General features: G+C 37.2%; 2 protein-coding genes across 5 annotated transcripts; one reads left to right on the forward strand and one right to left on the reverse strand.

The window, feature by feature from the left end:
* The first annotated feature begins 54 nt into the window (after positions 1-54).
* anxa13l (annexin A13, like) lies at positions 55-12,678 on the forward strand. 4 transcript variants are annotated; one of them, XM_067454171.1, is made up of 12 exons: positions 55-133; positions 824-934; positions 1,621-1,696; positions 2,734-2,828; positions 3,903-4,073; positions 4,204-4,237; positions 4,388-4,467; positions 9,602-9,670; positions 11,456-11,557; positions 11,655-11,730; positions 11,887-11,999; positions 12,093-12,678. In XM_067454171.1, exons 2-12 carry the CDS (start codon positions 920-922, stop codon positions 12,210-12,212), a joined length of 951 nt encoding a protein of 316 aa, XP_067310272.1. In that variant the 5' UTR covers positions 55-133; positions 824-919; the 3' UTR covers positions 12,213-12,678. The 4 variants fall into 4 exon arrangements, with proteins under 4 accessions (XP_067310272.1, XP_067310270.1, XP_067310273.1 ...); XM_067454169.1 differs by having other exon boundaries at positions 65-704; XM_067454172.1 differs by having other exon boundaries at positions 65-704; positions 3,906-4,073.
* A 5,893-nt stretch (positions 12,679-18,571) lies between these two features.
* Positions 18,572-25,653, reverse strand: si:ch211-252f13.5 (uncharacterized). The gene is made up of 4 exons (XM_067453149.1): positions 25,107-25,653; positions 24,356-24,882; positions 20,539-20,605; positions 18,572-20,463 (listed from the first exon to the last, which is right to left on the reverse strand). Exons 1-4 carry the CDS (start codon positions 25,606-25,608, stop codon positions 18,953-18,955), a joined length of 2,607 nt encoding a protein of 868 aa, XP_067309250.1. The 5' UTR covers positions 25,609-25,653; the 3' UTR covers positions 18,572-18,952.
* Positions 25,654-26,431: the final 778 nt, after the last annotated feature.

Consider the following 26,431-nt stretch of genomic DNA (forward strand, 5'->3'; position numbering starts at 1 on the left):
GAGTGACGTTGCTTAGTAACCTCAGTGAAGCGCCCAATGACGTAGTTAATATTCATGAGCCAAGTCTTCACCGTACTACAATGCGCACACTGGCGTCGTGATGTGGATACATTCTGTCAATGTCAGAGAACAGGTCACGGAGCAGTACGAATCTTGACATTGTGTTTATAGAGTAGAGCAGAAAAAACTACCGCATGCATCAGCTCACGTGAAATAACAGTGTCTTCTTATTTCATCGTCAGAATCATCAGAGCGGCTACAAATTCTACGTAACGTGCCTGTATTCATCATTATTTCTGAAAGCAAGCTTTTAGCATGTGTCCAGATTATAAACAAATTTATTTCCTAACATTCAAGCTGGACAAGATGCTTCCGTATTTATTTAATTTAGCACTTACTACTACATCTGATAATACATTTGAATCGATACATTTAATATAAAAATAGACATTTGTTTATGCAGGGAAACAATATGCAAAAAATTAGTATTCTGGTAAACACAAGTCACTGCACTTTTCATGCAGCGAGTAGGTGGATGCTGCTGGGATACAACAAAGAGTTTCTTGTCTTAATTCAAAGGATTCTGCTCATAAATTTTGTATCAGCCTACGCACATTTGTTTCATTCCTATTGTATGAAAAAATGTTTTTTGTTAGGCTAATTTCATCAGTTCAGTAAAGAATGTCGGTCAACAATAACCTAATGTAAATATCTTTGATTTTTTTTATAGGCACAAAGCTATTTTATTTTACATTGCATTTATGATTAGCATGTGGTCAATGACAAAAACAAATCTGATAAAAAAATTATGACGTGTCAACAGTGACGTCAGGGATACGATGGATTAAAAAGATGCTCTTGCTCGGTGGAGAGAGCGAGCAGGCATTCAGTCAGACACTCACATCAGCATCACAATATCATGGGCAACGTTCAAGTGAGTAAAACAGTAAAGTTTCTTTTTATCACTTTTCTGATAGTGATCACTTTATCACTTAGTTTTTTTAACTACAGATGACGATATTGATTGTTTTTAGGTTGCTATTGAAGCATATATATTGCGTAGTAGACTAAATAAAAATGTTTATGTGCAAACGAGTTTCTTGCGTGTTACTTTGATGTTTTATTTTGATGCTTAATCAGTGTTCCCACAATTTTTATTATTAATATTACTAAACTAAATATGTTTTTAAAGTGTTGTCATTTTCCCCATATATAAATTGTATAATTAGCCTACTATTATATGTTGTTTTACTGTGATTTGAGCAGTAGTTTATACTCTTGTCAGAGAAAGAGGAATGTTTATCAAAGAATAACTGTTTTGTTATCAATAAGTGCACATTGTTGTTATGGCAGTGGGTGAGGCAGAGGAAGGCTGACTGTATTCCTGTCCCTGCCCAGAGATCCCATGACTCAGCTGTGTGTTAGAAACAGAACCCCTCCCCCTACAGACTGCTGCATTGTGATCTAATTCACAAACCCTTGAAAAACATCCTGATGGCTCCCTGATCACATCTTTGTACAATTTAAAAGGAATTAATAACCTATTTCAAAATCTCTTATAGCCAGGTGTATAATTTAAAACTGCTGTAGTTTAATTGCACAACACAATCTTAATTTCAGCCCACAATAACTCCTTTTGAGGACTTTGATGTGGTGGCTGACATCAAGGCCATCCGTAAGGCCTGCAAAGGAATGGGTAAGTTGAATAAAAAATAATCACTGTTGGAAAACTCTGACATAAAATATGTTTTTTTGTTAGTTTGTTTGTTTCTTTTTTACTTACAACGTCATGTAGCACTTTTAAAGTCTGCATGAAACAGAATTTGCTACCAACTTTTCTTCAGCATTGTGGCATATTTATGAGGTAAACAGGATATTGACCAAGAAAAAAAAGAGGGTGGGGCTTGATTTTAACGTGTCTCTCGCTGTCATATTTTTTTAGGGAATATTGCAGTTTTTAATATAAATGATTTACACAGGCACATTCATACTTTTATAAATATTAAATCTTTTCATAACCTTTAATCAAAATAACGCCCCTCCCTCTTGCAGTGACATTTTTTCTATTCTCTAATGACATTACTGCCGTGAGTGCGGGACAACCTCTTTCTCACATCACAACCATCCAATCAATTTCCGATTGACAAAATCATGTCACACCCTCCATTTTTCTTGTCCAAGAAGAAGTTTCACTCAGATGTACATCACAATAAGGAAGTAAAGACAATCACAACTACCATTTTATACTGACTTTTAACTAAGGGCATGTTTACATGACAATGATGTACTAAAAACAGAATTTTTTTTAAAGTTTAATGCACAGACAACAACACTGTCAAAGCAATACCAAAAATGACTAAAAACGCTGTTTTAGTCATGCCAGACCAGTAGTTGGCAATGTCACTTTGTAAAGAAACACTATGCGCCTATAGACTGAACACGTAATACACATGTGTATGATGTCTTGTTTTTTGTTTTTTTTTACAAATTTGCATTTTTGTAGCTTAGATGGAGTGGATAACAGTATCGTTTTCAAAACTTGCAGTTTAAAACCCATTTTCAAAAGTTTGCTGTCATTATTATAGACAAAATCTATATACAAATATTTTCAAAAACACGAAAGGATTTTTTTTTTCTTCTGTTTTTAGTATCGTTGCCATGTAAACTTACCCTAAATCTGATGTAGGAATAAGTGACATTATGAGGTAAGAGCTCATCTTTTATTGTTCACAGGGACGGATGAGGAGACCATCATTTCAATTCTAGCAAACCGCTCTGCAGTCCAGCGGATGGAGATTAAACAAGCCTACTTTGAAAAATATGACGATGTGAGTCAGATCTTTGAAATGTTAATCGACAAATGCAAGTACATACTTTATTTACAATAAGTACAATATTTAGGCTGATCTAATATGGCGGGATAAATGGTTTGTGTAATTCTAAATTTAAAAGTAGGGTAGGCAATTTTCAGTGAGACTAGCAATATTTAGCTATAGCTTTGAAATCATAAAATCCCACCCTCCCTTCAGAGCATTTCCAAAGCCACACCTTCAAAACACATGAACGCATATAGCACAGAGTAAACAAAAGCACCACAAGAGACGGCTAGTTTAACTACTTCGTCTCAAAGCAAATTACAGTAATAATGAACATAAACAATTTAAAGAGCATTGACCTGACCACATGATTGCTGCAGATTCATTTCGCCGTTGATTGTGTTGCCATTAAAACACATTAATGCGAGCTGAAAACGCACTGATGACGTGTGATGTCTGCGCGAGCAGGTGCACAGGGGTATGAAAATACATACGCTGACAGGCAGGTAGGACGTTGCATCATTGCATTAGGTCCGAAACTTTTTATGGCCACTTAACTTAGTGATTGCTATTAGGATGTGAATAGACTTTTACCAGCATAGCAAAAAATATTTTTGAAACAAATCGCCTACCCTGCCTTTAAAGTGGCTTATAAGAACAAACACTTTATTCTATATGACATAAGCCATAGACCAGTGGTTTCTAATTTTCCTCTCCCAACATCACATTGCATTGATTTAGACTGCATTAGGTAATTGGAGTAGTTTCAACCATTATGCTTTCACCCTTTTAACAATCGTGCAGAGCTCATGGAAAGCTGGAGTATTGTAATGAACCATATATGTTCTTCATATCACTTCTCTAAATCGACTAAAATGTTCATAATCCGCATTGTCTCAAATTTACCTCACATAAATCCTGGGAAATAAAGCTGTAATGAGAACTAACTTTTTTTTGTTTTGTTAAAAGTATTTTTAATTAATAACATTTACTTCATATCATATCATAATTCATTGATAGACTGAACCAACATACATCTATTTGAGTCTGTTGTCTGGTTTGTTCTTTTGTGGCCGCATTGGTAAGGAGTTGGAGGAAGTCTTGAAGAGTGAACTCACAGGAAGCTTTGAAAAAGCAATTGTAGCCATGCTGGACCCGCCCCATATCTTAATGGCTAAAGAATTGAGAAAGGCCATGAAGGGTGCTGGGACAGATGAGGACGTGCTGGTGGAGATCCTCTGCACCAGCACCAATCAGGTTATTCATTATTTACATTATTGATTAGGAGATATCACTCAAATTTCAAGCATCAAACATAGCTGAATAATAAATCATTACCTGATTGTAAGCATCACTTACATAATAGAAATATTTTTTTCTTTAACAGGATATTTTAAATTGCAAAGAGGCATATTTGCAAGGTGAGCTTTGATCAGATATGAGCTTATGATGTAATGAAATATTAGGGGACATGATTTACTGATTCTATAGAGTGCTCATTGCTGCAATGCTAATTTTAGTGATAAAATAATGCATTATTACAGTCATGTAACAGATCTTTTGATCACCAGTGCATGAGCGAGATCTGGAGGCTGATATTGAAGATGACACTAGTGGAGAAGTGAAGAATCTTCTGGTTTCTCTCCTACAGGTAAAGTACAAATACACTAATGAGTCCAATAAGTTTGATATTTAGTATTCAGCAATGATTTATACTGATAGGAAGAATAGAAGTGCATAAATGGGGTGGATACTACATTCAAATACTTTTTCACATGTTCAGTGGGGTCTGAGGCACCACATTTTCCTAATTATTAATCGTTTTAAAATGTACATTACTTCATGAGGGTAACAAGACTATGGCTGCGTCCAAAAGCTTAGGAAGCTGACTTATACCCTATCAAGAAGTGACTTTGCAGGCAGTACGCACAAAGGTACCACTATTTCTGAGGTAGCGTAATGGTTCAATAATCTACTAAATAAAGGGAGCCTTTGGTGAGAACTAAGCTAATATTTAATCATATTACAATACTAATTTCTCACTAGAAATTACATCAACAGTAGAAAATGGTGGTCAGAAATGTACATTTACACACAAACTAACCAATATTGGAAACTCAGAAATGAAAACAAGGAGAACTTGGATATATCTTTCAAGCAGGCCTTACTCTTTATTGAGAAAATATGCTGCCGGTATCTGCAGTCATCAAGTCTCTTTCAAAACAGTGTACATTGTAATTTATCCACATTTTAGGGGGAGGGATTTACACTTAGAGGAGGAGAAAATCTAAACAAATGAATGCAAATGTTGTATAGGTAAAGGGAAACAGCCCAGGTCTAGAAATCTAGATGCACCCTAGCAGCAGCAAATCTAAGGCCCTGTCCACACGAAGCCAGCGCTTTCCCAATCCGATCTTTTTTTCCCCTCGTTTCAAGAAATATCTGCGTCCACACGAGATTACAAAAACAGACTAAAAACGATGTAGTTTGCATGCCAGGCCAGTGTGTGGCGCTGTAATTCTGCCACAGAAATACACTAAAAACGGAGAAGAAGAGTTGTGGCTAGAAGGGGTATAGCAGTGGTCGGAGGTGAGCCAAAATCTCACAATTAAATAACAATAAATACATTTGCTCCTTAACAGATGTGTTTTATTAATGCCTACACCTACCCCAACCCAAAACATACCCTTACAATAATGCAGATATGGTAATTAAATGACGCAATATTGATGTGCGCATGCCCAGTGCCCGTAGTTGTATCCCTTACCTCTTTCACCGTGCTGGACGTAGTGTGATGACATCACCGTTTCAGAAAATATACGGATTCGCCGTAAACACGAAAACGGAAGATGATCGTTTTCAGATTTATCCGCTTTGGGACCCGGTTTCGAAAAATATCGGATGCATGCTTCTAAAACGCCGGATCCGTGTGGACGAAACGCTGATACGGTACAAAATTTATACGTATACAGCTAAACGCGTCTCCGTGTGGACAGGGCCTAATTTGCAGCCAGGGTAGTCTAGCAAGTCTTCGTTGGATTGTGAGCTGGAAGAACCAAACTCTGGCCATGCCAATCACATCGTGTTTAGAGTCGGTGGGCGTGCTAAACATAATGACAGCAGAGTTGCGACTTTTCCTCGTGCTACTTGTAAACAAAGAAGCTGGTGAACGGCGGTCTTTCGAATCGGCTTTGGCCACGACTCTGGAAGACTCTTTGTTAAGCTTTTCTTTGAGAAAAGAACAAAGGCACTGAAATCATTCTTAAGAAAGGAAGATGAGTTTACCGCGAAAGTTAAATCTATCAACTAGCTCCGTTTCACCTTCTTCGTTGCACTGGTTGTTTGTAGCGCTATCCCCTTGCGTGCAGAGGGAATGTGAAAGACAACTGTTTATTCCGCCTCTCGGATTGAGCCCTGTCAATGATGAGTGCTTGTCAGGCTAACACACCGCAGACATTTCAGTGTCACCAGTCCTAATCCTATCAGTATAACAGTGTCATTTAAATGCATAGATGCAAATCTAATCACTCAGACAGTATTGTTCATACCTTCACATTATCAGAGACAAAAGCACAACTGTGATCTGAGCTTGTCATGCTAAATGATCAGGAAGTGCATAAAGACAAATACATGGGCTGATTAAATTGATATTGTTAGAATGTAGTTAATCTTTACCTCAAACTGTAAAACAATATGTACATAACGTTTTCAGTTTGTATTACATTGGAACCTCATTTGTACCACACTACTAACCGCAAATTTCAGATGCCATTTTATTTTTTTAGCTTAAAGGTGTACTCTGCAATTTTTTGTCCACTAGAGGACGCCTATTCAAAACAAAGGCGTAGTTTGATGACGCCAAGTTTGAGCGCAGTATCTTGGGACATGTGGTCTTCACCTTACAGCCGGTGGAAAATAGGACACGGGCAGAAATCATGTTCATGGATGCTGTTATTAACGTTACTGTACTTTTTACTGTAATTAACGTTACTGGACCGAGTGTTGTGGAGCTGAGCACGGCTGCTGGAGTGATTGTTACACAAATACACCGCTCGCTTTTCCGGTCATGAGTATAAGGTAAAGCAGCTCTGTTTATCATATTAGATACATTTAAGTGTGTTTAAAATTATGTTATGACGTTACTCTGTGTGTTCGCTCAGCGCTGCTGTGACATGTTCACACTGCTAAGAGAAAAGCGCTTCTGCCAAATAAAACCGAGGGTAACGCAGATATGACGCAATTGACAGGCGACTCGCTCAAACGCTATGCTGACACGTCCCGGTAGGGCTGGGCGATATGACGAAATATATCGTCTGGACGATAGAAAATGTCTATCGTTTTATTTTAGGCTCTATCGCTTACGCCACGATAAGGCGTTTACAGCAGAATTTTATGTCAAGATGCACCTCACGCCACGGCATGCCCATGCACGCTGCAATACATAAACAAACATGGAGACGGTAGTAGACACGGTTCAGAGTCAGACCAGGGTAATAATTATGCCAGAGTGGTGCATAAGCGCGCAAAACAAACTTCTGACACAGACGCTGCAACGGGCTTTTACGCGTGGCACACCATAGCCATATATTGAAATATTTTAATGGCAGGTGTAGGGATGGCGAAAACTAAACATTTTCTTGACCGACCACCGAGCCTCATAAGCCGGTTGAAACCGGTTAACCGATTAGTTAAAAAAAATATGCTGCGCTATTTGAAATAACAGCCGCGAGCCGCGCTCCCTCTCTCTCTGTGTCTCTCTGTCTCTCTCTCACACACACATACACTCACTCGCCTCCCTTCCACTCACGTCACTTTTTTAAATCCCCCACAGCGCGAAACACGAGTCCCGCAAACGCGCTGCCGTGGAGCTTGTTTGTAATCTGAGGACAATGGCTCCTTAGTTTCGAAATGGTTTGGGTACAAGGTGATCGCGTTGAAAATAAAGGCATTTGTCTAGCGTTATGAGCTCATTTGAAACATTGCCGCGGCTCATTTAAGAAAATGACAGCTCCGAAGAGACCCGCTTTAGTTCGAGGTAGTGCTAACAATAAAGAAAGACGATCAACATCAACGATTATGTGTTACCACTGAAATGTAGATATTAAAATATTTCCAAATGTAGCGAAATGCACGCTTCATACTGTCGTCTGCCCTGGCTCTAACCTCGAGTGTTTAGCCTGTTTACTTTTTGCAAACCTTGTGAGCGCGTGCCAAATGTTTTTATTGGTTTATTAAGTAGCCTACACACAGGCGAGTTATGAAAAAATGAGTGCGAGGGATATGTTCACTTCACACAAAAATATTTTGGAATGAGATGGCTAATTGTAGTAGCGTTTAGTCCACTGTATAATAGCCTAATTTAGAGATCACTTTTTTTTTTACTGACAACTTTGATCGGTTAACGTTGATACGGTCAACCATCGGTCAAACGGTCATCGGTTAACATCCCTAGGCAGGTGTTAACTTTACCAACGGTCTTGCTTGAATAAAAGGTTCTAAATAAAATAAAAATATAGTCCATACTACCTTTATTTGTTTTTTTATATCATTTCAAACTGCATTTCCACATTGCAATTTTGTATAGACTATTCATAAACTGAATTAACAGAAAAATTGCTATATCGTTATGTATATCGTTATCGGGATATCAAATGAGCTATATCGGGATATGAAATTTTGGCCATATCGCCCAGCCCTACGTCCCGGTCTTTAGTTAAAATAGCAATTTTCTCACAATTTACAAATAGTTGGAAACATTTGGGATATTGTACTCAACTGAACAAAACATATAACACTGGCCTAGTGGCTTTTGGATATTTTACTGCAAAAATATGACAGAATTACAAAGGCCCACTGAAGTGCTTTCGCATATAGTGTGCCATGTGCCTTTCACCATGTAGAAATTGGTAAATGTGTGAACAGCTGACCGATTTCAGCCGCAGCTTTAGCAGTGTAGGGGGCGGGCTTTAGATTCTAGAGAGGATTCTGATTGGACAGAATATTTTGTGAAGTCTGCGATGATAATGTCGGTGTAATTTGTCTTAACGGAAGTGAGAGACTGTACGTTTTGTATGCTTATATCTCCAAAATGTGTCATTGTTTTGGAACACACCAGCTTATTCATAACTTTAAGGCTAACATAGTCATACACTGTAAAAAAAAAAAAAAAAAAAAAAAAACCTAATTGAAAATGTTCTAGTGACTGATCACATCTAAATTTGTCAGTTTGCCGAAATTCAGTTCGGCCAACTGAAAAATTAGATGTGATCAGTCACTTGAAAATTTTCAGTTGGAGACCTGATTTTTTTTTTTTTTTTACAGTGTACTAAAAAGCTAAAAAACTTAATTTTTTATTTCAGTGGGCCTTTAATCGTCACAGAATTAAAAGCAAAGGGTTGTGGGATATCAAAGGTAGCAAAGGATGCATCTATGCTGCCTTCAAAAATAAAATAAAATGATGGTTTCTCAGGAGACAGGTATTGAAGCTGATATTGGATTCGGATGTGCCTTGTTGCCTTCCTATTTTCCTCAGAAGGCAGCATTTTTAAGCATTTGGACGCAGCCTGTGGTAGTCATGAAAACTTTCCATTCCATCGCCACTGACTGAAGCAATCAATGCTTTTGTTCACTGGAACATGAGTGGTGCAGAATTCCTTTCCTAATGCTTGTGTTTGTATGGTACATTATCTGCAGTTTATAGTACAAAATAAACAAACAAAAAAAGTATTTATTAAATCTACCAAGGTGTTGTTGTTATCTGATGAACAACTGACCTTCACCTGCAGGCCATCAGGGATGAGTCTTATGAAGTGGATGAAGCTCTTGCAGAACAGGATGCAACATCATTGTTTGAGGTGAGGATTAATCTGCTGCTAAAACCCTAGATGTAAGTATTTTATTACTGTTTTATATTATTTTTGGGTTGCCAAGTCCATGATTTTAGAATTTACACAGAATCGATGTTCTTATAAAAGTTTTCCACAGGAGGATTATATTATATTATATTATATTATATTATATTATATTATATTATATTATATTATATTATATTATATTATATTATATTATATTATATTATATTATATTGTGTTATATTTTATTATATTATATTATATTATATTATATTATATTATATTATATTATATTATATTATATTATATTATATTATATTATTCCCCTAAGATGGTCCTGCCTTACTTTGTTTATAAATATGATCAACTAAAACTATTCACATTAATTTGGTCATTGAAATGAAGCTGAAATAAAATCAAATATAAATATTAGATGAAAAACGTAAACTATAGCTAACTGAAATAAAAAAGTTGATGTTTATGTACTAAAATTACAAACATTTAAATGAATTAAAGCTAAATAGAAATATTTAAATAAAAACGTATAAAATTGTGGTCGGTTACTAGCCTAGAAATCTAGACACACCCTAGCAGCAGCAAATGTAATTTGTAGCCAGAGTCTAGCAAGTCTCCGTTGGCTTGCGAGCTTGAAAAACTTGAACAACTATTCAGTCCATCACATCAGTTGTGACAGTTCCACGTGAAATCCGCGTGAGTGTGAGGACTCTCTGCGGAACAAGAGTTGTCGTTTCTAAATTTGTGGCAGTTTTCAAACTGATGGGTGTTTATAAATCACACAATGAAAATGATCCGCTTCACCCGACACCACCCACAATGTGATGTTGGCAAATCAGGTAACACAGTTGAAAACTTCCCTTTGTTTATGGCCACGCCCACTGATGTGGTAACGCCTATTACTAACCTGCAGAAACATATACTAAGAAATCCCTGCTACTTTTCTTCTAACAAAGAATGGCACTGAAGTCATTCTTAAAAAAGGAAGATGTGTTCTGAGTTTTACCGACCGGATACGGCAGAAGTTTAATCTATCAACTAGCTCCGCTGGTGGGAAAACACATGGGTCTCATGTGTTCATGAGACATCCGCTTGTGATTGTTGTCTCACCCCTTATAGTGCTCTGGTTGGTTGTAGCGCTATCCTAGTGCGTGCAGAGGGAAAATGAAAGACAACCGTTTATTCCGCCCCTCATATTGAGCCCTGCCAATAGTGTGTTCCCAGACCCAGCATTTAAAGCACATAAATAATACTAAATAACACTGTACTAGCCTACATCTTGAAATGATGACAGTGACATTTTCATGATTTTTTTTTTGTTTGTTTATGAACTTGACATTTAAACTATGCAGATGTTCACTGCCGCTACTTACATTGTACGGCTAAAAAGGAAATTCAAAAATATCTAATAGGCACTCTAAAATATCTCAGAAAAAAAGTGCAAAAGCTGTCACTGGAGCTGTACCCATTCAAAAGGTACCTCTTTGTATCCCTTAAGGGTGCATATTATACCTAAATAGCAAATATTAGTATTTTCTGAAAGGACATCACCGCAGCAACAGCTTTTGTACCTTTTTTATTGTTTATTCTGTGTTTTGGTTTTGGGATGGATTATAGGCTTATCATTATTGGCCATTGTGCTGGTTTTGGATTAATTTGATTGGTTATTTTACTACCTTTGTCAAACCGACCTGGCAGCCCAGTTATTTTGTTGCTTGATTAAATAAATGAACGAACGAACGAACAAATAACTATGTGGTTGGTTTTTAATAGGCAGGTGAAGGACGCTTTGGAACAGATGAGTCCACTTTCACCTACATCCTCACTCACAGGAACTACCTACAGCTTCAGGCCACCTTCAAGATATATGAAACTGTAAGGTCTAACACCAGCTATGCCCAACACTGCTTTACAACAACTGTTTCAACATTCTTTCTGAGTTTCTGGTTTCTCTTTTGTTTTCTTTCCATAGCTCTCTGGAACAGATATCCTGGATGCTATAGACAGTGAGGCTGCAGGAACATTAAAGGACTGTTACATTACTCTGGGTAACTACCATCCAAACTGAAAAGCCTTTAGGAGATGTGTTCCTCATATTGCTGTTCAAAGTAGTTTCCGTAAGCTGCTATGAAAGGACATAGCTATTTGATAGCCTTTTCTGCTCGCAACACACATTATACCATGATTTGTTTTTGTTCGAACAGTGCGATGCGCTAAAAACCCGCAGCTATATTTCGCCCGCCGTCTGAACGCTGCCATGAAAGGAGCTGGGACAGATGAGGACACCCTCATACGTATTATCGTGGGACGCTCTGAGGTAGAGATAGTTCTGGACTTGATAAGACACTTTTTATGGAAATACCAGAAAGAATACTGATATTATCCTTTCCACATTCTCATTGACCTCTAGGTGGATTTGGAGACCATCAAGGACATGTACTTGGAGAAATATGATGTTACCCTAAAGGATTCCCTGAGCTCAGAGTGTGGCGGTGACTTCAAGCGCCTCCTAATAGAAATACTTCACTGAGCCACCGTCAGGTGGAGCCAATAGCTAACAATAGCACTGCCTGAAAATACATACACAATGGGATCACCCCTTTCTGTCAAGGGAGCACACATTTGCAGATTTTTGTCATTGGTGCAATTTAGAAATTGGTAAAAACCTGGTTGTAATCCCATGGTTATTGCCATAACACTTTCTTAAAACTAAAGAGCTGCTCCATTTGTTAGTTTTAGAGTCTTTACTGCAGTAAATTTGACTTTTGCATTAACACATTACACACGTGCCTTGAGAAAGTCATGAGTAGCAGCTCAGTATTTCATCATCCATTTATTAAAGAAACAAACAATGGAGCAGGAAGGGTGATCCTTCATTAAAAACTCTGTCTTTTCACACGGGATCTTTGTATCTATAATCCAAATATGTATGTCTGACATCTTTAGTATAATATTGTACCTGTTACATGCTAAAATTAAAAGCAGCTAGAGCTTAAGTGCTAAGATTGTCATTATTTCAGTCTTTGACAATGATTTTTAAAACTGGGCATTTCTTTCTTTTTTGAACTGCAGTTGTTATATGGTGATGACTGTTAATATTGTAAAGCAGCACTGTCAACCTATTATTGCAATGCTTCAGAATATATCTGTCTTTAAATATAATATAAAAATGATTGTGTGTTGATAAATAATATTAGAGATATCAGAGACCACTCGTAGCCAACGATTATTGAATGTATGGCAAGCTGTTTTATCATTAAATACGCCTGGCCCTACTAGTAGTAATTTAGTTTTGACTAAAATTCCAATTCCAGATATCTATTCTAGAATTTTGAATCATCATAACTGGAATTAAGATCTACCATGTAATTTTGACTAGTCATATTCTTCCATTGACTTCCATTGGAACTAATTTTCTGTTATCTACAAATGAGTTTGACTTGTAGAAATTAAAATTAATTAATTAAAAATACTTTAAATAGTCATTAAAGATAACTATAATTGATTTTGTACGAGGCATAATTCTAATTAGAGATCTTTAATTATCACTAGTAAAATTGTAATTTGAGAAATCTCTAACTGAATTACCACTAGCAAAAATTATAAATTGAGATATAATAGTATTTGACTAATCGTAATTCAAATTTTTAATTAACCATCTTTTAAGATACCCGAAATACATTTGTAGATATCTGAAAATAATGTATTACTAGTCGAATTACAATTTTCTTGAAATTGATTTTTCACAAGGCAAAGCTTAATAAGAGATCTCTTAAATTGGAATTCTTCATAGTCAAATCTCATTTAAAGATATATTCAATTTAATTATGGATGACTCAATCAGATTTTTGTCTAGGAAGATCTTTCTTTTAGATCTGCATTTAGCTTTGTGACTTAGAGGAATTTCTTACCAGATATAGATTTAGATATCTGAAAGATGCATGCAAATACATCTTTTCTAAGCCCCACCCAAAAACATTAACCAATCCTACCGTGGAAACTGTTGTCATCCATTTTGTCTAAGAATTGTATAATAAAGGTCCTTTATGTTTGAGTCAATCTTAACTGTAAAATGTAAAAATACCATAAGGTATGCAGAGATGACTTTTGTCTGATTTTTGTGAAAACTCCCTGTCATCACACAGTGCTACATTATAAATAAAGCATGATGAATTAGACTACACACTCTCCAGTTGTTGTTTTTTACAAGTTGTAAAATAATAATAGTTTAATTCGTTTTTTTCTTAATTTAAATTTGTAGTTAGACATACATTGAGACTAGCAGAAGAAAGCATAGGGGTCAGTAACCTGTTTAAAAAAATATAGCCTACATTCTTTAAATCAAATTAAAGCTGAAAAAGGTATACATTAATTAATGATATATTTTGCATAATATAAATATTTATGATGTTTGTTACTACAAATGAAAGTTAAAATGTAGGGCGACAATTTATTTTGATAGTCCACTTTATAATTTTAGCCACACCTTAGTTTAGGGTCCAATTCTCACTATGAACTACTTGCTTATTAGCATGCATATTATTAGGATATTGGCTGTTTATTAGTACTTATAAAGCACATATTAATTCTTTATTCTGCATGACCATATCACTGGTCATAACTCACTTAATCTTACCCAATACCTATACACTTAACCTTAACTACCTTACTAGGAGTTTATTGAGGCAAATGTCATAGTTATTAGTTAATTAATAGTAAGAATTTGACCCTGAACTAAAGTGTAACCATAAATTCCACTAACTGTAAGTAACTTTGCAACTACATGTCAACTCGCAGTCATTAGTAGACTGTCTGCTAAGGCTTTAACACTTTATTTTGATGTTCCAACCATAGACATTTTACTGACTACCGGTATAAGTAATTTTGCAAACGCATCTTATTCTACTAAGCCAAACACTAACCCTAAAAATCTACTAATACTCTGAGAGTAAGTTAACATGTTGCCAATTAATTAGTTATTGATGTAGTTGCAGAGTTACTTAGCAGTAGTTAGAAGAATGCCTAAAATGGTTGATCAAAATAATGCATAACCAAATCTCTTTTCATATTGGGTTAGCTGAGCGTTTGGGTTGGAGATCCCATGGGAAAACATTTGTATAAAATATTTAGAGTATAAATAGATTATGCAAGTTCATAAATAAAAAAAATATATTTCATTTAATTTCAAACTTGTAAGACTTTTCTTACAAACAACAAAAGTATATATTTTGTGCGTTATTGATTTTATTGAACTTATTGATTTTCTCACAGAAGAGAGAAAATCATACACGATTGGAATGACATGAGAATGAATAAATAGTGATCTATGATCTATAAATAGAAATACTACTCTCTGATACATTAATAAAAAAATGTAATAATATTTGAATAATTGAATAATTTATTCTCAGTCCTACAGGCTGAGAATGGTTCTCCAAACCCTTAGTGTATAAATAATGTAAAAAATAAGCTTTAAGCTCCCTCAATGAACATTAAATGTTTCCAGATGTTTTACTTCAAGTAAGGCTTCAACACAACAGTAGTATTATTACATCCTTTAACACTGAACACCTGTACGGTCACTTCACCAGACGTTTAACCCTTGCACTAAGAGAAGGTCATAAAGGTCTCTCTGTCCTGACAGAGAAAATATGTTAGCATCTAAATCTAGCCGTTATGTTGCTAACATTTAACACATTATGTGGTAGATAACTGTAGCTAAACAAAGATGTTTGCATCTGATTTTCTACATCACTGGGATCGGCATTTAAATAAAATATTAAGCATCTTTTTCTCTTTTTTTAACCACTGATTATTTTCCATCTGTGTGAAATGTTAGAGGGGGCTGTATGGTACAGGCCGTCTGTGAACACTGACCTGACCCTGTTAAAGTAGCCATAATTCAGTGTTTCATGTTAGCCCTTTGAAGGGCTCAGTCTATCACACTCTTCTCCTTATGGAATATCTTCAGATCAACGTCATCTCCTGCTACCAGTAAAACTTTTAATATTAACCAAATGTCTAGGAAACCCACAGGTCTGTGTACATGCTTCCTAAGATTATTATTTATGAGCCTATTTTCAGCCCTAGTTTGGCTTCAGGATATGGTTTTTGTTATGGTACTTTTATACACTGTAAAAAAAGGCTTATCTTGAACTTTTGAAGTACAATTGACTTGGATGTTTAAGTTATTTCAACTTAAATGATGTTAAACTAACTTTAAAAAATGAGTTACATCTTGTATAACTAATAAAAAAAAGTTTAACATTTCTTAACTTATTTTGATGAGTTAAAACAATGTAAAAACATATGTTGTCATAACTTATTGAACATATAATATAGTTCTGTGTAGAAACATTAAGAAACTGAGGAAGTATTTGGTGTATTATGAATATTATTTGCGATAAATTAAAACTGTTGCAGTGTTCTACACTAAAAGTGCAAATAGCCTACATGCTGGCAGAGACTATTTACACTGACTCCGCCCACTGATGTATGGATGGGCCAGAAAAATCTACGGAAGATGCTGGATTGCATGGCTGAGGAGCGTAGAAGAAAGGTTTGACACAAATCAACCCGAGTTTGAATGCCCCTCTTGTCAAACTCAATCTACTCCCTGCTCCCGTGACATATCGGACCGGAAAGTGTCTAGCGTGTGTTTAACAATAAATAGTCAGTTAGGGTTAGTGGTATGTGTAAGGATTTATTGTCTCTAAGGTGGCATTAATTTAATAATTGCAATAAATATACTAATTTACACTCTAGGATATTATTGCATACCATTTCATGTACAACAACCCTGATGTGCAAGTATCTGCCACTAGTTATTATTGTAAATCTAACTAGGCCTACTATTTACACTTGTGTAACACTTGTGGCACAATGCAGTCAGGCAAGTACCGTTCTCCTTGCAACTGCCAAATCCAGACTCGTCCATCAGATTGCCAGACGGAGAAAAGTGATTCGTCACTCTAGGGAACACGTCTTCACTGCTCTAGAGTCCAGAGGCGGCATGCTTTGGTGGTCTTTAGCTATAGCCTGACAAGCCAGACCCACATTAAGATGTTTGGTCTGGAAACTCACCATTGACAGGGCTCAATCTGAGGGGCGGGGTAAACGGTTGTCTTTCAAACTCCCTCTGCACGGCATGCATTCAATTGGATAGCGCTACAACCAATCAGAGCAACGAAGGTGAAGCAGAGCTCGTTGACAGATGAAACTTTCGCCGTATCCGGTCGGCAAAACTCAGAACACATCTTCCCTTTTTAAGAATGACTTCAGTGCCGTTCTTTGCTCTATTCTCAGAGAAAAGCTTAACTCCAAGTCTTCCAGAGTCGCGGTCAAAGCTGATTTGAAAGGCCGCAGTTCGCCAGTTTCTGTGTTTACTAGAAGCACGCAAGTGCACCTCGGCCGTCATTATGTTAAGCCCCGCTCACCGACTCTATACACAATGTGATTGGCCTGACCAGAGTTTGGCGTTTACAGCTCAGAAGTGTATTGAGAGTTGCTAGTAGACACTCGTAGGCAGATTAGATTTGCTGCCACTAGGGTGCATCTAGATTTCTAGGCTACTGTAGCTATTGACGAATTCTGCGCACAGTGCAAAGTCGTCAATAGCTACAGTAGCCTAGAAATCTAGATGCACCCTAGCGGCACCAAATCTAATCTGCCCTCAGCATGCACTGACCCCGCTTTGTGATTTTACGTGGCCTACCCCTTCGTGGTTAAGTTGCTGTTGTTCCCAATTGCTTCCACTTTGTTATAATGCCATTAACAGTTGACATGTGGAATATTTAGTAGTGAGGAAATTTCACGAATGGGCACAGGTGGCAACCTATCACGGTACCAGGCTTGAATTCACTGCGCTCCTGATAGTGACTCATTCTTTCAAAAAAAAAATTGGAAGCAGTCTGCATGCCTAGGTGCTTGAGTTTATACACCGGTGGTCATGGAACTCATTTAAAAAGCTGAATTCAATGATTTGGAGGCGCCAATACTTTTGTCAATATAGTGTGTTTTGGCAAAAAAACAACATGTAACCAAAAATTCAAGGTCATTTTGGCTAGAAGTGGGTTACTCATAGCTGGACTATATCGGGTCTATAGTTAACAAAGACTGTGAAATGATGGCTATTACCTGCTGGGATTTATCCTTTTTTAAACAAAACCTGCATATTAAAACACACAATTAAAGGCATCTGGTTGTGTGTGCCACAGACACCTGGATTTGATTCACACTACAAACAGAAAATGTTTTCTACCCTTTTCTGATTTAGTTGTGCTTTAGTGGTGTCAGTGTTGACATTTAAAAAAAAGTCTTGAAACCAAATCCCGGATAGATATAATAAATGGTTTTAATTGTAAATAAAAATCCGGTGAATATTATAAACTACTACTAACTACTACAAAAACCCCTGTTTCAGTTTTAATTAAAAAATAAAATAACAACAACTTATAGCTAACACTGACATTTTTATTCAACGATACAGACAAGATCCAAAACATGCTGTAAGACATCCTCTCATTTAATTAAAGAAAATAATTAAAGAAATATACCAAAATGATACATTTGTTTAATGCTAACATTGTTTTATGAAGTGCAACTATAATGAAAAGAAAATAGTTGGTATTGGTAGATGCAAACATTCTTATAACATTAAACCACACAACAACCTATTACACAAATATCTGTAAATAATCAAAAATACAGAGTAAATGTTAATGTTTTAAATATATTTTTTTAAATGATACTTTTTTACACAATGCTACTTAAAGGGATAGTTCACCTAAAAATGATTTGTAATTATTTTACTCACCTTCAGGTTATTTCAAACCTGTATAAATGTGTTTTGTTCTGCTGAACACAAAGAAAGAAGTTTGTAACCAGGCTGCTTTGGGGCTCCATTGATTTCCATAGTAGGAAAAACAAATTGTATGGAAGTTAATGGTCAATGGTTTCCCAAATTCTTGAAAATATATTTCCTTGTGTTCAGCAGAAGAATACATTTGTTACAAGTTTGGAACAACCTGAGGGTGAGTAAATGATGACAACGTTTTTGGGTGAACTATCCCCTTAAAAGCCCAGAAATCTGAAGCAAACCTTTCTTTTTTCACTATATTCGGTTGTACAGGTTAGAAATTATGATTTTGAGTTTAAGCTCAATTACTAATTGATGCTTAAATGAAAACATCATCTAAAAGTTTCTCAGCTAAATGCATAAAGACATTAAAAACATCAGCTTGATGCCATGCTAGCTAAATCATGCTATGATCATGCAGCTGTCCAGAGGATAGAAATGGTACTTCCTGCATCATGGGCAATTTGGTTAATGCGCCCCCTTACACAGTCCACTGTAGCAAAGATTACAGTGGCGTTACGCACCTGGAACGATACCCTGAGGCCCACACTTGCCCATACACTTCCCTCCGGCATATGTCCACTAATCTGTTGAGCTACAGGGGCTGGCTGAACCCCCTGAGACCCACTCTGTTGGAGCAAGGTGAGTTTGATTAGACTGCATGAGTGGATAAGCCGCAGGTCCAAGGCCACACTTGCTGTCCCTGCTTCCCGAAAGACGAAGTCTCTGTGATCTTTGGTTCCAGCGAGTGCAACTTGTGGAACTGTTGGAGTTGTCTGATGGAAGAACAAGGCCTTATTCCGCACAGCGCCCAAGGGGAGACTTTTCCTGGATACGGAGGCTGACAGGGCACTGGACACTGCTGAAGGGATCCACACCAGACTGAGCATGCTAATCCCAGAGTCGTCACCGAAGTAGCGCACATTGCACTGTGTCGGTGCAAGGATCTCGAAGGTAAGCATATCCCCAGAATCCACAGTGGTGGCCGCCGACAGAGATATAGACGTATCTCTGTAATGAACACCGGGCTTGAATGCACGGGTCAGCTCAGCACTGCTTCCGTTGTGGTTCACGTATGCAAGTAAGTAGAAGCCCTCTGAGATACAGGCTTGGCCCATTGAGTACAATGCTTGCTGAAGGACAAACTTTACAGTGCCACTTTCCCTGAAGCGCACCCCACGATTGTCATGGGTCAGGCCGACCATGTATGGGTCGGAGATGGACGACGTACGGAAGGCAGGACGGTAGTTGGTGTGGTAGTGCGCAGAGGCAACGGCCTGAGCAGTCATAGCAACTGCACCTGTGTCATGGGACAGCCAGAGCAGGCTGAATGGTGAGATTAGGCTGCTCTGAAGGTGCACGTTTTCATTGTCTTGGCTACACTGGTCGGTGGCACTCTTGAGAGAAAGGTAGAGTACATGACCTGGCTCCACAGCAGCTGCTCCACTCACACTGGCACTCTGGAGAGACTTTGCCTCCCGCTGCTCCAAACGCATGCCACTCAGACCCCGGCCTTCATCTTCACTGGCATTCAGTCGCAAACATGCTTGAACAAAGCTGCGGCAGCCATGTTTTAAAGCAAGGTTATGGTCAACCCAAACAAGACCATGCTGGTGGAGCACTATCCAACCATCAGTGCAGGAAAGAAGGCTTCCGTCACTATTACCACGGATATGAAGCTGCTTATCAGGAAACTCACTACCTTTGACTAGGTCAACATTGCCAGACCAGGAAAGAGAGAGTCTGCTTTCAGAGGGGTTGGCGCACACCGCATCACTCATGGCCAAACATGGGGAGGACAATGGCTGAGAATCGCATTCTGTACAGGCTTGACACTCTTCCATCTCGGAATTGTAAAAATAAGCGTGCCCACACATCCCAGCAGCTGCTTCCTTCTCCGACATTCTGGAACAGCGGAATCCTCCTGAAACGAAGCACTATGATTAATCTCTTAGGAAATCAATATTAAACAAATCTGGAAGTCTGGTAGGCAACTTACCTGGTGTGTTGAGGCACTGGTTGCGTTCTTTACATAAGTTTGGCATCTCTAGGCATTCGTCTCTGTCCTATTGGACAATTTTAGTTATGTATTTGTTAAGCTGTTAAATAATAATTTGACTGAAAGATCTGACAGCACGTGTTGTTGATACAATTAATTTAAATTTGTCGGAATAAATTACATCAGTTGTATCTCCTTGCACGGTAACACTTTATAATAAATTTCATTAAAAATATCATTAACCAACATGATTTAATTCTTAACAGATCATTAGTTAATATACAGGGTACGGAAAGTATTCAGACTCCCTTACATTTTTCACTCTTTGTTATATTGCAGCTATTTGCTAAAATCATTTTATGAAAAAGTTCCTTTTTTCTCATTAATGTACACACAGCACCTCTTATTGGCAGAAAAACACAAAATTGGTGACATTTTTGCTGATTTATTAAAAAAGAAAAACTGAAATATCACATGGGTCTAAGTATTCAGAGCCTTTGCTCAGTGTTTAGTAGAAGCACCCTATTCATCTAATACAGCCATGAGTCTTTTTGGGAAAGATGCAACAAGTTTTTCACACCTGGATTTGGGGATCCTCTGCCATTCCTCCTTGCAAATCATCTCCAGATCTGTCAGGCTGGATGGTAAACGTTGGTGGACAGCCATTTTCAGGTCTCTCCAGAGATGCTCAATTGGGTTTAAGTCAGGGCTCTGGCTGGGGCATTCAAGAATAGTCAAGGAGTTGTAGTGAAGTTACTCTTTCGTTCGTCGTTTCCCGTCCCTGCAGCTGAAAAACACCCCCACAGCATGATGCTGCCACCAGCATGCTTCACTGTTGGGACTGTATTGGACAGGTGATGAGCAGTGCCTGGTTTTCTCCACACATACCGCTTAGAATTAAGGCCAAAATGTTCTATATTGGTCTCATCAGACCAGAGAATCTTATTTCTCACCATCTTGGATTTTTTTTTAGCACACTCCATGCAAGCTTTCATGTGTCTTGCACTAAAGAGAGGCTTCCGTCGGGCCACTCTGCCATAAAGCCCCGACTGGTGGAGGGCTGCAGTGATGGTTGACTTTCTACAACTTTCTCACATCTCCCAACTACATCCCTGGAGCTTAGCCACAGTGATCTTTGGGTTCTTTACCTCTCTCACCAAGGCTCTTTCTCCTCCGATAGCTCAGTTTGGCCAGCTCTAGGAAGGGTTCTGGTCGTCCCAAATGTCTTCCATTTAAAGATTATGGAGGCCACTGTGCTCTTAGGAACCTTAAGTGCAGCAGAATTTTTTTTGTAACCATGGCAAGATCTGTGCCTTGCCACAATTCTGTCTCTGAGCTCTTCAGGCAAGTCCTATGACCCCATGATTCTCAATTGCTCTGACATTCAATGTGAGCTGTAAGGTCTTTGATAGACATGTGTGTGGCTTTCCTAATCAACTCCAATCAGTATAATCGAACACAGCTGGACTCAAATGAAGGTGTAGAACCATCTCAAGAATGATAAAAAAAAATGGACAGCAACTGACTTAAAAATATATGAGTGTCACAGCAAAGGGTCTGAATACTTAGGACCATGTGATATTTCTCTTTTTTGATAAATCTGCAAAAATGTCAACAATTCTGTGTTTCTTCAATATGGGGTGCCGTGAGTACATTAATGAGAAAGAACTTAAATGATTTTAGCAAATGGCTGCAATAAAACAAAGAGTGAAAAATGTAAGGGGTCTGAATACTTTCTGTACTCACTGTATATTCATATCACTAGAAATATGAGATAATATACTTGTTATTGTGCACTAATTTAAATGCTTACAAATGTATTTAAACTTCAGGTCATATATTACCTAATGCACTTTTTTTAGATTTACAAATGTACAAATGCAAAAATTTGCTATGAGTGATCCGGAAGTTCAACTGAAAATGTAATATAAGAATGACATGGTTCCACTTTATATTAGATGTCTTTAACTGTGTACTTACGTACTATAAAAATAAATAAATGATGAATAATAACATTTATTTGTTAGGTACAATTCTCTTGTGTTTATGTTCTATTGCAAGACACTTTTGCTGCTATTGAGGTGTAAAACGGGTAAGGCCAGGGACAGGTTTGGTGGTATTATAGGTTTAAGGGTTGGTTAAGTGGTTAACAGAGTACAGGGGTCAATTTGATTACTATAATAAGGGAACACGAATTAAACAATTTATATTACATTGTTTTGATGAACAAGTATTTTATTGAAAAATGTATTTGTTTTCTCCTGTTAATGTATGATTTAAGGAATTTCCTTTGTTTAATGATATAGTATACATTGTAAAATCCAACAGTTGTTCTAACTAACACTTAAGTGTCTTAATGTCTTAATTTCTTAATGACTTAAGATCAATTGATTGGTTTGGGTGCCATTTTGTCAAGCAAAAAAAAGTGTTTGAGGCAGGGCAATTCTTAATAGACTTTTCACTAATTTAATTTACATCTGTAGTAATATTTCTCTGTTGCATAATAAATAGAATAAATAGGCTGCTTTTAAAAGGTGACTTAACTTATAACTAAATCACTAACTAGTTTATTTTTAATGTAGGACAATAATATTTTACAATTGTATTGCTAACACTTATGTCATAAACACCTTGTGAAACTTTTAGTTGTGTTTATATAATAATACCTCTATATTCGGGAGATATATCTTGCAATTGACATGTTTGAGTCACACACAGTATTCAACATTCGGGATGCAAAACACAACAATGGTAGCTAGTCAAGAGTAAATCTGAAGTAAATGATCAAGTACTCTCTACAGTTCTTATAGTTAAAACTCTTGTGTGAACTATACTAGCATTTGTCAGTACAACATACTAATCCACTTTACTTCGTTTTTTAAGGCAATCAGTGTGCATGCTTTTCTTAAGTCTAACTAATTCGATTTTACAGTGTACTAAGTGTTAACAATTTTTTGTAAGTATAAACAGTGTAAGTATACACATTTTTGCACCCAAATTACAATTATGCATTTTTGTTATGTTTTTTGCAACATTTGGCTAAACTTAACTAACCAGTCTTTTCAGAAATGTTGTTAGTTAAAAGTCAAATTCCCATAAAGGTAGCTACTAAATGATTAGTAAACATTTATAACATTTAACATTTTATATGTAACATTTATAACATTTACAAATTATGACTAGTTTCAACTTTAGATTGGGTACTGCAAAAACATGAACAAATAATTAATACATTTATTTGTTTGTTTAAAAAATATACACCACGAAGACCAAACATATGACATTTACAGACTGTGGTAATAAGATATCGAATAGTATGTTAACGTGTGGAGTGCTTAAAATGACCAATTAAACCATTTTTCCACCTCTTGATCTGTTCATCATGTTATCTTTAATATGTTTATTTAAACATTAACAAACATATGATCTCAAAGATATTTGAATATATATTAACTAATGATCCGTTAAGCATTATATGTTTGCAATGATTTATTAATGAAGCTTTTAATTCTTGTAAACAAATCTGTCAATTGTTTTCACCAATTAAATAGTGCATGATCATTTATGGACTGAAAGTAGTGACATTTGTGAGCAATTTACATTAAATAATGAACTGGTAATCATCATGTATTTAATAAGTTCATTATTAAACATTAATAAGCACATCATATTTCTAGCTATGAATATACAGCATTATATATAATGTTTGTTAATGCTTTATCAGTGAAAGTTACTATAAAGTGTTACCGATTGCACTATGTATCTATGATCAAAATGACCCCTTTAAAAAACATAAAGCCCAATGAGAACAACATACCTGGCAAATCCTGTCAGCATGAATCGAACACTGAGCCACCAGAAAGAATCCCGGAGGGCAGACAGTGCATTTCTCACAACGTGGTCGCTCTGCACTGAAGTCGCAGTACTCATCCACTCGGCAGGATCCACAGCCAAGTAGAGGTCTGTCAGCATCCGTAATGCTAGCGTCCATGTTCATCTTGTGCATTGTGAAGGCCTCCTGAGAATAGGTTCTAACCTGGGATTGGAGATCATGCAAATGGCTCTCAGTGACTCCCCGCGGGCCTTGTGCAGATAACTGTTTGACGCTGTCGAGAAGAAGACTGTATTGGGTCTTGACTTCCTCCATCTTTTCAAACATAATCCGTTGCTGGTCCAGTATTTCCCTTTGGTGGGCTAATAGAGCACTCTGCTGTTCTCTCAGTGTGCCCTGAATTTGCTTAACCTCAGCTTGCTGTCCCTCCAGCTGGGCCACCAGTTTATCTTGACCTTTTGCCAAATGCAAATGCAACACTAATGCATCTTCAGAATGGACCTCATTCGTGCCTAGTCAAAATGTAGGAAAAGCATAACTTTTTTTGTTGAAATCATGTTTCAGAGTTTCAACATTTCATTATTGATAACACCCAAATTGACATGCCTCCACAAACTGCCTGAGATAGGCAACAATTCAACATGTAATAAATTTAGCATGGTTTGCAATTGTAATATGACTATTACAAAAACACTTGTATCATAATACTCAGCACCCTGGAATAAATCATGTTTACCTGGTTTAATGTCGCATGTTAACTGAATTCCAGTTGAGGGCCCCCCTCGAGGTCCCAACTCCGGAAATTCCCCCAATACTTGCTCGGCTCTGTCCTGCATATGGACAAAAGAAAGCCTGCTTCTTTCAACATCTGACCCTGTGGTGCAGGCATCTCCAACACAGGAATGCTGTTTGTAATCTTGTCTCATTCTAACAGGCAGTTTACAACCGATTCCTTTGCATTCTTTCGTATGATTATTTGTTGGTCTCGGCGAGCCGTGGCAACCTCCTCCCGTGCATCCCTGTGGGTTGAACACCTCAGCCGTGATGGTCCTTGGGTTTTCCTTCGGACTGCCACTTCTGCTGTTCTGCGGATGTACTACTGTGTAGGGAACCGATGGGCGTCTTGGAGCATAAACTGAATATCTGCTCTGGTGATCCGGTGATCTGGCTGGAGACCTTTGGCAGTGCACTCCTGTGCAAATCAGACAAACGATAAATAAAAACCTTTGAGTTTCCATCGCAGCTTGTGCACTGTGTAAAGGAAAATGCTAAAGACACTTAAACATGGGTCCCTTGTTATCCAGAGAATGAATCAGAGCGGAGTCAAACACATGGTGAGTTTCGACAATTGTTTCCAAACTGTGAAAGCCAAAAATCTGAATGAAACAAACATTTTAAACTTTTAAAGCTGTAATATTTTCTGTCTGGAAGGGAACATGTGCTCTGCAACCTGTGGTGGGAGTTCTGAGGAAATGTCTATATGTGGCATTCCACACACTTAATTGGCAACAGGTTTCCCCAAGCCTCAGTTAACCCATAGAGTTCCCATGATACGTTGTCAGATGTCAGATTCTTAAAGAATTTAAAAATCTTCTCCATGTCAGACAGGTAAATGTAGAGAGCAAAGCTTTATCATGGTGTTTGATGGACACCGATTTAAGGGGGATTTAAATCATTAATTATTATTTGTTTTACATTCATTTGTTTAAATGAATTCATGGAAATCACATTAAATATTAAACAGAATTTCATAAAGTTTTCTATCAGATAATGTATATAATGTGTCCCAATATATTAAAGGGTTAGTTCATCCAAAAATGAAAATTCTCTCATTAATTACTTACCCTAATGTCGTTCGACACCCGTAAGAACTTCAGAACACAAATTAAGATATGTTAAAATCCGATGGCACAGACATTTCCTCTCTCAAGACCCATAAAAGGCACAAAAGACGTCCTTACAAAGCCAATCTCACTACAGTTAAACGACAAGAATAGTTTTTATGCGCAAAAATAAATAAATAAATAACGACTTATATAGTGATGGGCCGATTTAAAAACA

Source organism: Pseudorasbora parva, chromosome 9, assembly GCF_024679245.1.
Source record: "Pseudorasbora parva isolate DD20220531a chromosome 9, ASM2467924v1, whole genome shotgun sequence".
Classification (NCBI taxonomy): domain Eukaryota; kingdom Metazoa; phylum Chordata; class Actinopteri; order Cypriniformes; family Gobionidae; genus Pseudorasbora; species Pseudorasbora parva.